This window comes from Mytilus galloprovincialis, chromosome 8 (genome assembly GCF_965363235.1).
Source record: "Mytilus galloprovincialis chromosome 8, xbMytGall1.hap1.1, whole genome shotgun sequence".
Taxonomy (NCBI): Eukaryota; Metazoa; Mollusca; class Bivalvia; order Mytilida; family Mytilidae; genus Mytilus; species Mytilus galloprovincialis.
This window is the reverse complement of record NC_134845.1, coordinates 92,008,829-92,021,928: the sequence shown is the minus strand read 5'-3', so window position 1 is coordinate 92,021,928 and position 13,100 is coordinate 92,008,829. Positions and strand designations below refer to the sequence as shown.

Below are 13,100 nucleotides of genomic sequence, written 5' to 3'. Positions count from 1 at the left end.
CTTCAATGTAACGAGAAATTCTCGCATCCGGAGGCGCCCTTCAGCTTGCCCATAAACAAATATATACTACTTCAGTGATAATGAACGCCATACTTATTTCCAAATTGTACACAAGAAACTAAAATTAAAATAATACAAGACTAACAAAGACCAGAGGCTCCTGACTTGGAACAGGCGCAAAAATGCGGCGGGGTTAAACATGTTAATGAGATCTGAACCCTCCCCATACCTCTAGCCAATGTAAAAAAAATAAACGTGACAATACGAACATTTAAAATTCAATTCAAGAGAAGTCCTTGTCTGATGTGAAACTGTTCCGATAGGGTCATGAGAAAGAATAACCAGAAACGGCAATACACATGTTATTCAGTCACCATTATAAAGAGAAATATCAATGAGCCAGAGCTTACTAACAAAATATGTTACAACTTCCAATTTTTTTCATTTTTTTGTAGCTATATTTTAGCTACTTTTACACCTGCATACGAAGTATATGTTTTCCAAATGATACTATATACAAGAGCTTAAATTTGATATCATGGTTTATACTTTTACTATTTGGAAGAATGCTTAAAAATGTTAAATTTGAAATCATTCTTTTTAAAATGTCATTGTTTTCTATGTTGTGTTTTCTAGACTGTTGTTTGTCTAGATCTTTTGATCGTTTTTTGTATAACTCCATAAACAATGATATAGGTGTACAAGAAGTCTATACACGTATGATACATTTTGACGCTTGTGTCCTGATAACTTTTATTTTTGAATAATACATGGCTCATGACAATGCAACTCAATGTAAGTCGTAAGTGGTGTAATATTGGTTTAATCAAATATTTATGTAACTTGATTTACTGCATAAAAAATCACAAGATGTGTTAAAACGGACACTTTGTCGATAACTGTCAATTTGATTGACACTATATACTCTTTATACGCCATTTTGTTTACAACAGACAATCGGAATAAACGTTTAACCCAATACAGAATATTACTTGTAAAACTCGGATAATAATTTACATTTTTATCATGCCTTCATCTTGAAAAGAAAAAGAAATGTTTAACCGCAGTTTGATGCGCTTTTGTCTTGATATTCCCGTTTATGTTTTTGTAGATTTTATCTTAATATCAAATTATGCTAAACTAAAGTCAGAAAAGCACATAACAATAGTACGATACAGGAATGTTGAGTTCATAATGAGAAAACTTTCCGGTAGAGACATAATGCAGTAGAAGTTTGCATTAATATGTCACCGTATGCCCTGTAACATTGAGCAAAACCAATGCCGTACAGCGAGTAATAAAAGACACCGACCGGACAAATGTAAAAACAGTTAAAACGAGACAACTAAATGTCTGAATTATGTACAAAAACTTTAAACACAAAATGATTATGAAGCAAAGCAACAACTGACAACAACTGTATCAGACAGATAAACATAATATGTCGGGGTAAACATTCTGTGAGCGCCAAAACCCTCCCTTAACTGGGAACCGCACAATATGAGCATGAAAATATATTGTTAGACAATTGAAATAGGATACAAAAAAAAAAAAAAAAAAACACAACTTACAAAAGGACTGACGAACCAAAGAACAGTCCTGAGATAACTATCAGTTAATGAATCTAGTTTATAGGACGTGTCACGATACTTTTCCATCCCAAATTCGTGTATTTGGTGTTGATGTTATATTTGTTATTCTCATCGAATTTGTCTAATGCTTAGTCCGTTTCTGTATGTGTTACATTTTTATGTTCTGTCGCTGTTCTCCTCTTATATTTAATGCGTTCCACTCTTTTTTTTTGTACTCCGATTTTGGTTTTTGTCCATGGACTGACGAGTTTTGAACAGTGGTATACTACTGTTGCCTTTTTTTTTTAGCAAATCATAACTGATAACAAAGTATGTATCCGTAGCTTAAACATTTATCAATACACATTCAATTGAGTTATTGAATAAATGTCATACATATTCATGTACTGATATACAATGACAATATAAAGGTATTGACAGCATGCAGGATATACACTGTATATAGATGTATGGCAATGATATTTAGTCATGGTCTAACCTTTTAATAGTAATAAAACAATCCTTCGAAAAAACAACATCGAAAGATGTTATTATAAATTAATGTTTATAGAGTTAAATAGTTTAAATGTTTTTGTCCATTATCATGATTATATTTCCTGTCCTTTTTCTGTTTTTCTCTATTAAAGTATAACACGTATAAGTTATTATTTACAAAGTGACTTCAAATATAATAAAGAATTATATTTAAAATATAAAATGCAAATATTCAAAACTAACAAAATAACTATTTCAATTTAAGGAAATTATTCGGATTATCTTCTTGAAGTTGTTATTTCTAAAATATATTAATTGAAGTTTTTTAATGACCAACTATCAGATATTGTATTTTGCAATGCCATTAGATCTGGAATCATGCTGATCATTTCAAGAAAGCTAAATCAACCCTAACAGGATATATCATGTGTTTTTTTTTATTTGTAATGAATGATTTCCGATTGTCCCGTTGTTACTTCTATCTTTTACTCAAAGGTATTTTGTATCAGTTTGTAAAATCAATTACCACATTGACTTCCTTCCGTGCATGGTCCGTTATTTTCAATGTTTACACAAATACACGTATTTGTATTCAGTTATGTTTTGTCATGTGATATAGTTTAACATTTTGTTCCGGGTATGCATTAAATACCTTGACAACATTACAATGCACTGGTGTAGGCCTACAGTACATTAGTATAGAATAAGTGTATCTATGTTTTTATCTATTGATTGAAGTTAATAGGCATTGATAACAATTGAGATTATTTCTTCTTATTGTTATCCACATATCTGTATTCTAAATCCGCAGTTTTGAAGATTCAAGATATCTATCTATGCGTACAGTGTATTTTTGATTTATATATTCAGTAAAATCTTTAGTCTTTGTCATTAAGTTGATAATTGGTTTTGAGTGCAATGGTTACCAATTAACATATCCTTGTTGTGTTTGAAAACATATTTTAAACACTTTTCTTAGTACATAAAGGAGACTGTTGTTATAAACGATATGTTATCAAAACAGAATCGCAATTTGAATAACGAAATATTGTTGGAGTTAACATTTGTATCCACGTTGTTTTAATATTGTCTGCTGAACAGATACACCTATGTTTATGTCATTATAGGTTGCACTTGGTAAATACAGCTTTTTTTTTTAAACCAATCCTCTTTTTGGGAGATATAGAATATTTATAAGTAAGTAATTTTGTATACATATTGGTTCCGAGTCAATGCAACCTATATTGGGTGAAAAAAGAGAACATACAGAATTTCACCAAATTGGGTTTATCTCACAGATATTAATGAAATTAATTCAAATATGGAAGTTTATAAATATTTCATAAAAATTAAGGAAATCCTGGGCCTTAGCTATGATGACTCAGCATGAATGCACAGTTCAATGTATGATAAGTTTTTCTGAATGCAAAATAAATTTATAATATATACATATTTGTAAGTTAAATTGATTAAACATGCTTATATATACTTTTCGCAGTCATTGAAACTCGCAGATTCTTCCTGAATATTTTTGGTGTGGTGTTTGTGTCCTGTCAATAACCCAAAAGTAAGCCGTAACTTCTATACTTGCTGTTTTTGTTTCCGCGGCATAAAAATACAAGATAGAAATACAAAAATATCTCAACAAAACTCACAATAATGTGTTATATCATGTATATGTACTAAATATCTCATATTGCTAGACACAGCAGAATAATTACCGAAATTGAAGGCCCCAGGAGCATAACACAGATAAAATTGCCTACCCCCTGAGACATAACATTCTAATTCAGTTTGTAAATGCTATCATTTTATGATTATAAAGGTCTTTATATAGAAAAAAAACATTGACTGTGCTTTATAGTTATGCAAAAATCAGATGTTAGAAGTTACATGAGTAATTCTATAAAACTTTGAGTGATTGTATACATCCAACTGCATGCATAAAACTATTGCAAATATGGCTTTATTTTAACACTTCTAGTTCATATATTAGCTGCATTATGGCAGATATATAGTTAGAGATACTTCTGTTGTGACTAGAATTCTAAACTGACCATTTGAGGCAGAAATTGTGAACTTTAATTGATAGGTAGGCATACAGTAAGACTTGAGACAGTGGCAGGATCAGATAATTTTTATAATCTTGAATGTTTGAATTATTGACTGCTAAACATTACAAATAAAGTATTCGGAAATGTTTTCAATATTGTATCATGTAAGAAAACATGCAAATACGGTAAGCTGGCAATATTCAAAGTCTTGTTTTCAAATTCTTTGAAAAAACTGAAACAGAGAAGGGGTATACAATTTGAAGTAAAAGAAAACTTAGAGTGTATGCAATGATTTCTTTAAGGCTATAATTCTGATAAAGAAGTATTTATGTGAGAAAAAGTGTTCTTAAAGAGTTTTCCATTTGAATAAATGTTTGTATAGGTTGCACTTTATAAATACCGCTGTTTTTCAAACCACTCCTTGCTTATGGGAAATATAGAATATTCATAGATAATTAATTCATTGTGTTAACGTACTAGTTCCCCGTTATGATCTCTATGTTATATCTCTAAGAGACATATTTGGGAATGTTACCAGTAAATATACATATGCATATTGTCTATATTGAAACCTGTGGTAATCCTACAGTCACGGTAGGTGTAGTAAAACATTAAGTGTTAGTTTAAACTCTTAGAAGTCCGGGGCATATACACGTTAAATATAGGCAGCACAGCCCTATTTTGACCTGGAAAAAAATAGTAGTGCATATGATCTTTCGTTTCTAGGATATCATTTTTTTTAAACCTTCACCTTAAAAGTGGTACAGTTTTAGTCGCGAAAGGAGTTCCTATGGGCAATTGCACTGTACATATTGACAAAAATGCAACCTTCATGGAAATAATGATTCACTTAACGATGATATGCTCCAAAAAGTATAAAAGTACTTTAATGATTTCTAGAATTTAAATAAAAATTGATGTAATTATTTGTTTTAAACTGTCCTCAAGTTTAGACATATCTTAATCCCGTGCTTGGATTTCCTATCATGATTTTCTTGATAGAGGGTTACTCCTCACAAGGAAGCTAATATTAAACCAAGAGTTTCAAATGGTGAAGTTGAAATAATCCCTTCGCAAATTTTACGGACGCCATCACGAGTTGGTTGACCGTTATGGAAAAACCGTTTCACAAATGATATCGGATATGTTCCTTACTTCGTACCTAAAATCCCCTTCCCTTTCATGAATGTGACCTACCGAATTAGAATCTTGACCGGATTTGTAATCACATAAGCAACACGACGGCTGCCACATGTGGAGCAGGATCTGCTTACCCTTCCAGAGCACCTGAGATCACCCCTAGTTTTTGGTGGGGTTCGTGTTGTTTATTCTTCAATTTTCTATGTTGTGTCATGTGTGCTATTGTTTTTCTGTTTGTCTTTTTCATTTTTAGCCATGGCGTTGTCAGTTTGTTTTAGATTTATGAGTTTGACTGTCCCTTTGGTATCTTTCGTCCTTTTTTTACTTTGTCATATACAAATGTCGGAAAAGACATAAACAAACAACCTTGTGAAATCTTAACATAATAAACATAGGATACTATTTATCCTCTATCTGCTTATATAAAATTGTGTGTTAACAATGTGTTAACAATGTTGCAACAAATGACCTTTGATCTGATTCTTAAGTAAAATTGCTTAAAGGATATTAATCACCAAAGAAGGGAAGAAAATAGCCGTTTTCGGTCAAACAAAGTTGCCAACTGGCATTTATTTAGTCATGTTTCTGTCATGTTTCTGAAGTAAAATTGCTTAAAGCAAATTTAGCACCAAAGAAGGGAAGAAGACAGCCATCTTCGTTCAAAGATTGTTGCCATAGGATAATAATATGCTCATAAGTTATAGACGCATTTTAATTAGATACAATTCGAGGCACAATATACTGGAGAGAATACTAAATAATGAGCAACACAAAACCCATTTTAAACAGAGGATGATCTCATTATATTGTATAGGTGGATGATGCGGTTTGTTGTATTAGTCAAATTGGTCATTCGTGTATTTTTTTGTATAATTAAAATATTACAAAAAGGCATTACATTTATCTGCAAAGAAGCTGAATTATCCCTCACCAGTGCATATAACTTCATTTTTCATTTTTAGCAATGGCGTTGTCAGTTTGTTTTAGATTTATGAGTTTGACTGTCCCTTTGGTATCTTTCTTCCCTCGTCTTTAATTGTGAGTATTATCCAATACGGCATTCTTTAAACATGTTTTACTCGTACCTTATTTTTTTGTATGTTGTCGTATGCACTTAATGAATTATATTTAAATGTATAAAGGAGCACCTCATAATTAATTCATACTGATGTGCATGTGTTTGTCTAAAGTTAGAACTCCGGGCATTTTCTATAACGAGAAGATATTTATATCTCTTGACAGCTTTTGTGAACACGGAGATATCTAGAAGTCGATGTAGTCTGATCGCTAATGTCGTTTTGTTGCTTTTTGACAGAGGTAATTCAATCTGGATCAAAAATAGTAAATTAATAAGTATTTGCTTATGAGTTTGTTAATACATATAAACAAAATTTCCTTTTTTCTAACTTACAATGTTATATCATATGTTACTTTGAACAATTTATTTTTGTTATTCAAATTCATTAAAAATAACTGAATTTCTCAGATTGAATAAATCACATAACAGTACAGCAATGTTTGGCAACCTTAACCGCATCTCCGCCAATGTCGACAGCTTTACCAGCTAAATTGGCAGAATCTCCTACAATGTTAGAAACATTAGCAACATCTTCAGCGCCGGCTATTCCAGCTATGGTTTGTGTTACATTAGCTATGTGACCAGCGCCTTCCAATATATCACCATTCTTAACTACAAAAATATTTTCCATAAATACAACATAACATGCTAGGTTTAAGATAACAGAGCTGGTATGCATTTAAAAGAAATCACACTGAAAATCTAGAAACCGATAGTTATATTTACAGTAAATATTAGCTGATTCCTAGTGTTTGTTGAATCCGACACTAACTCATTGTTTTCGCAGTGTTATACAATTGTAAAGCACGGTTTATTTAATGTTGCTACTTTTTTAAAAGAAATTGAAAAAAAATCCAACAACCAAAAAGGTAGGTGTAAAAGTTTAGTGGTAATTTATTTTCATGTAAAAAAAAGAACAGTACACGCACAAATAAGTCAAGAAGAATACTAATGATGAAGCTTTTTGAAAACATTGCACCAAATTGGAGAAATATTAGAACTTTCTTAAATGTATTTTCGTCAAGTGGTTAATGCTGACACTAACATGAACAGAATAAATACTTGGTTTTCTTTGCAGATATTGCCTTCAATCAGAATATACTTATGATATCTTTTAATGAAATTTTATACTTTTAGTGCCTCTAAATTATTTTTCATAAGGAACGATCCAACAGGGAACCAAAGGACAAAATCTAACTTAGATAAACTTTTCACGAGATGCAAGTTGCTATCTTAGTTACTAAATAACTTCCCAATTTGATATGCAAACTTTTTCCGTATTTTTACTTTTACAATTACAGTTTAGTTTGCGGATTCAACATGTTCAATGTAATTTAGAAAAAAATATATTTGTTTATTCAACATTATTTTATTCGGTCACATTACCTAACCGAGTTGAGCTTTACTTAAACTGTTTTGCGTTTTTTTCCCCCTACTAATTACGTAAAATTATTCAGTATAAAATTTTTAAAAAGCCTGATTAAATAGTATGAGCGCTAAAAGTCGTACCAAATATGTCTGGTGTAGAAAATCTTGGGTATTTCAAATATTTAAGACTATTGTACCAATTGCAGTATGTCATGCTGCAACACAACTGCTGACTAATAGGCTAATAAAACACATAGGGTGCGAAAAAGCAGTGATATCGACTCAGTGTTTGTAAAATATCATCAAAGATGTATAAGGCAATACGCCAGAAGAACGTTCCCTTAACATAATAATTACTAGTGAAGGCCAGGAACATGAGCACCAAACCGGTCATTATGTTTCAGAGATATGTTCATGAAGTTTTGATTTTTCTTACCATTAATTATTTAATTATTTTGTATATATTAAACTGATATTATACGCATAGTTACTGAGATAAATACATACAACTTTCAAACGCATTTGTAGCTCCGTCGACTGCATTGACAGCTTTGGAAACACTTCCCACTACATCTGCTATTTTAACTCCACCAGCCTTTTTAGTAATTGTTTCTGTCATTTCGGCAACATTTTCAACATCATCAATAACTTCACGTGATTTGCAACAACCAACCATAATGCAACTATAAAACGAAACCAGAAAATTGAAATAGAAATATGGTGAAATTTGGCTGAAAAAAACGTTTACTGTTCCTATCGTCACGATCATTCTTACATAGTATTAAAATAATTTCACAGGAAATCTGATCATCATACAGTACTTCTGCCGTTAACTTTTAACAGTTTGAAAATTTAAGCATTTTTGGTAATATTTTCCAAAGTGTACACCAAATGTTGTGGTAGGTTATATAAGCCAATAGTAATTTGCCGATTTCAAATCTCATATTATATGATTAGGAAGTCAAATAAAGATTAACATGAAGGAGACGCATTTCTAAATCTAAAATTATTTACAACTTTTATTATTTACACCAAATCGGACAAAAAATATCCACATGCAGAGGTTTATTCCTATTTACTTTGATTACTTCTTATATACTAATATTTATTCTGTAGTAAGCATCACCATCAGTTATACGATAAAATGCTTTTATTTTAGAGAATATAAACAATTGAATGATCAATAACTGCTAAATTATTATTGTATTTGTAGTTAATTACATCATAACTTTCAAAATAATAAAAAAAAAAACTATTCGGTGTAATACCCCAGTCCCACTAGGCCACGATCGCACCACGATCTATGAAAAAATGCAAATTTTGACGAGCTTGTGCGATCGTGTAGATCGCAGTGAGGTCGTAATACGGTCGTGGGAAGATCTTGGAGATCGTGATGAGCGTGGCCAACTTTGAACATGTTCAAACAAGCGTGGTGCGGTCGTGGCAAAATCAGGCCGTAGTAGAAGCGTAGTGAGAGCGTAGTAAGGTCGTGGTAAGATCGCAAAGGTCGCTGTACCATCGTAGCGAGAGCGTGATTTAATTCGGGGAGATTACGCTACGATCTCACAGCGACGTTATCACGACCTCTCTACGATCATCACGTTGTCACCGCGACCCAACTACGCTCCCACTACGACCATACCACGTTTACACCACGCTGTTCAAGACCATAGAACAATTCTAGTACGTTCATGACGTCCTCGTCACGCTCTTCTTACGATCTGTCTACGTTCGTACCACGACTATTTCGAGTTCTTGTCATGCCCATTGTCATTGTCACATAAATGTATAATAGCTCTTCAGTTTTTGTTTGAAACATCAATTTCAATTGAACCATGGAAACACAATACCATGTACATGTAGTTATGCTTCTTCAATCAATAACTCAGATACAAAATCTTAACGACCAAGCCATGATGTTGTTAATGAGAGAGCGAAGAAGAAGGATTCGAAAAACATTTAGACGGCGTATGTCCTTTTGGATTCGTCCTTGGTTAGCAACGGATAGGAGACTCTAGTTTGGTCATTATGATCAGTTGATGAACGAGTTAAGAATTGAGGATGAACCTCCCTTCTTTAATTTTTTAAGAATGTCTCCAGTGATGTTCGATGAAATTGTTAACCGAGTTGGTCCAAGAGTTAAGAAGACGGATACGCTAGTTAGAAGATCACTATCGCCTGGTCTTAAAATTGCCATCACTTTAAGACATTTAGCTACTGGTGACAAGTACTTGACCTAGCAGTATGACTTCAGAGTTGCTCGGAATTCTATAAGTACATTTTTACCCGAGGTTTGCCGAGCAATAGTTGACGAATATAAAGATGAGGTGTCTGTGTTGTTTCCGTTAAATATTCTTATAAATGAGAAATTGAAGGAATGAAACAGTATTTATATGGAGTTCGGTGCTGACATTATTGTTGAGAGCGTAGTAGGATCGTGGTATGAGCGTGGTATGGTCGTAGTAAGGTCGTGGGACGAGCGTGTGCTATAATCGCAGTAGAAGCGTGGTAAAGTCGTGTTGCAATCGCATAAATCGTGGTATGGTCGTAGTGAGAACGTGAAGAGCGTAGAAAGGTCTTGATAAGCGTAGTGAGGTCGCAGAATAAGCGTGGTGAGTACGTGGTATAATCGTAGAGGGATCGTTGTAGAAGCGTAATGAGGACGTAGTAGCATCGTGAAAACAACAAAAATGTACATTTCCATGCCGCTCATACCGCGACCTCACCACGATCTGATTTTATTTTAGATCGTGATGAGCGAAGTGCGATCGTGGTCTAGTGGGACTGGGGCTTAAGGCATTACAACCAATATTTCACTATCCATAACTATGATCAAATAATTGTGCAGTTCATAACATATATTTTACAATTGCAAATACATTTTTATTTCAAATTATTTTTGTGCAATTCATAACAATATAATTTTCATAATCAGGAAATAAATTATTCCGTGTAGCAATGTGTCGGTTTTTCCCAGAAATTCATCGATATCTTAAAACAAAATGCAAATAGTCATTTAATTATTTTCCATCGAATTTCAGGACAAAGAGAGCATATTACAGGACAAAGGTACATAATGAAAGAATAGAAGAACAAAAGACAGTACCTGCCTTGTATACGACTACAGCTATATGGGTCAATGTCAAAATATGTTTTACCACAGTTCACGTTGGTGAACACTACATATTTAACCGTCCGATCGGATATTTTCTCGGCAATCCATATAGAGCAGTAGATGTGCTAGCAATCGTATGAGACACGGAATGGTATATACATTAGTGCAATTTCTATCCATTAAACATAGACAATTATACTTTATCGTGACAAAGTTATGTGGTATACGTCAGATTAAAGTGAATAATTATATTTGATAAGTTTTTAACTCTGTTGTTTTACAAAACTACAAAATACAAACTGCTGATAAATGTCATAGATTTAAAATGCATTTTGAGCAAGTATTGGTTTTGAAGATTGTATAGATAGGTGGTATTGCCTGACACTCTCCTGATAAAAATAACTAAAATACTTCTAGAGAGCAACATATTGTATTTAACTATATACATTATGTCAAGCTCTTATCCGAGTCAAAAAAGAAATGAATGGATTGCATAGTGACAATCACAATTATTATATCATCTAAATAAGGAAAAAACATTAAGATATCACATACGACTATTTTTTACGATGATCCCAACGTTGGGAAGGCACATGAACAAAGGCAGGGTCAAACACGCTTGCCCAAGATCTCAATAATTTCCCTATTTTGACTTCAATTAGTTGATTTACAAAACGTACATTCGAACAACCAGTACAGGAAAAGTCCTTAATTCATAAATAACAGTTTAATATACCGTGGAAATTTTTTGTTCGTGGGGTACCAATTTTCATTGTTTTCGGTGATGGCCTTATCATAAATGTAAGTGCCCAATGGATTATAATAACTGTTGTCCTAATCATGACAGGGAACGAACGATATGTAGGAAAAAATTGACTTCAACGATATGGGCATATAATCTAGAGAATCTGTTTTCCGCTTATGATGATTTACCTTGAAATATTTCCATTTGAAAAAATGATGCTTGCAATAAAATGTATGTTATATCTTCTATGTGCTCTCGTAAATTTGTGTTTGATATCTCTTTATCAATATTAATTTTGTTAAAATATTTTTAACTCGTTGATACGAATATGGATGTATTTTGATAACTGTTCCTTTCTTGTATTTCAATCCACAGGTCCCAAACCAAAAGAGAAAACAAAGCCATGTTACAAACCAAAACAGAAGGAAACACATGGTTTTCATAATATCATACAGGCGATGAAGTATTTAATTTTTTTGTCACATATTGCACTGTTTTTCATGTTTTGGTAGGAAATTTGACGTGTGGTCCGCCAAATAAATTTACGATGTATGTCATTCAATGTTCCGCAAATAATAAACCTTGAATATACATTCCAAAAGTAAAAGTCATGCGTTCAATATTGTCTAATACCACGTATTGTCATGCATACATTGTTTTTGTATTTAAATAGCAGACGATATGATTGATAATCTTTTGAGGATCAGTTACAACGGGGATCAACGTTTTAATTGTAAAAACATATCACTGACAAACCCATAGATTGACAGTTTTAACTCTAAATCACATATGCAATTTTAAAAATCAATACGTCAAATTAAAATATGTTCGTGCAGTCTGTGTTCAATTAATCATGCGTGATAATACCTTAAAGTATATGGTTTGTTTAGCAAAATCCTGAAAATTCTGAAAATTTGTCCTGGTTAAGCAAACACTATAATTGTCAATAGAAATTAATCAATGAGCATGTTTTCGTTTTTATTTATATGTCATTATTACTTCCTTAAAGTGCTCAATCAATTTTCAAATTATAAGGATGCATTTGAAAAAAGATATCGTATGACTTTGTAAGGAAGTGTATACTTATTAATGCATTTAATTGGCGAATACTTTCACACTTAGATAAACGTGTCATTTTCATTTAAAAACAAACTTAAACTGAGGTAAAACGTACTACGTTATCGAATATAACGACAAGAAGTAAAACTTAATGCGAATATCATTTATAATTTATTTATTTATAAACATAATGCTTTACTATATTCTGATATCACTTATTTGTGAAAGCTGTAGAAATCTCATCACCAGAATGACATTTTTTTAAACCCTAATCAAATTGTCAGTGAGTTGCAGCGCCATTTGTCTATCATTTTCTTCTAGTTTCGTTTATAAAAGGGGATATATGCAAAAACAAATATATCACTTTCAAATGAGAACAACTGATGTAGAAGTTTCCAACTAAATGTCATAGTACAGCCTTTAACTGAAAGAAGAAGTCATCGTAGTAATTTAGAAAAGGTCCCGACAAAATAAA

General features: G+C 32.3%; 1 protein-coding gene across 1 annotated transcript; it reads right to left on the bottom strand.

Moving 5' to 3' along the window:
* Positions 1-6,610: 6,610 nt before the first annotated feature.
* On the bottom strand, positions 6,611-12,512 carry LOC143043679 (uncharacterized). Its single transcript, XM_076215870.1, has 3 exons — positions 12,434-12,512; positions 8,214-8,389; positions 6,611-6,950 (listed from the first exon to the last, which is right to left on the bottom strand). Exons 2-3 carry the CDS (start codon positions 8,380-8,382, stop codon positions 6,757-6,759), a joined length of 363 nt encoding a protein of 120 aa, XP_076071985.1. The 5' UTR covers positions 8,383-8,389; positions 12,434-12,512; the 3' UTR covers positions 6,611-6,756.
* Between the last annotated feature and the right edge of the window lie 588 nt (positions 12,513-13,100).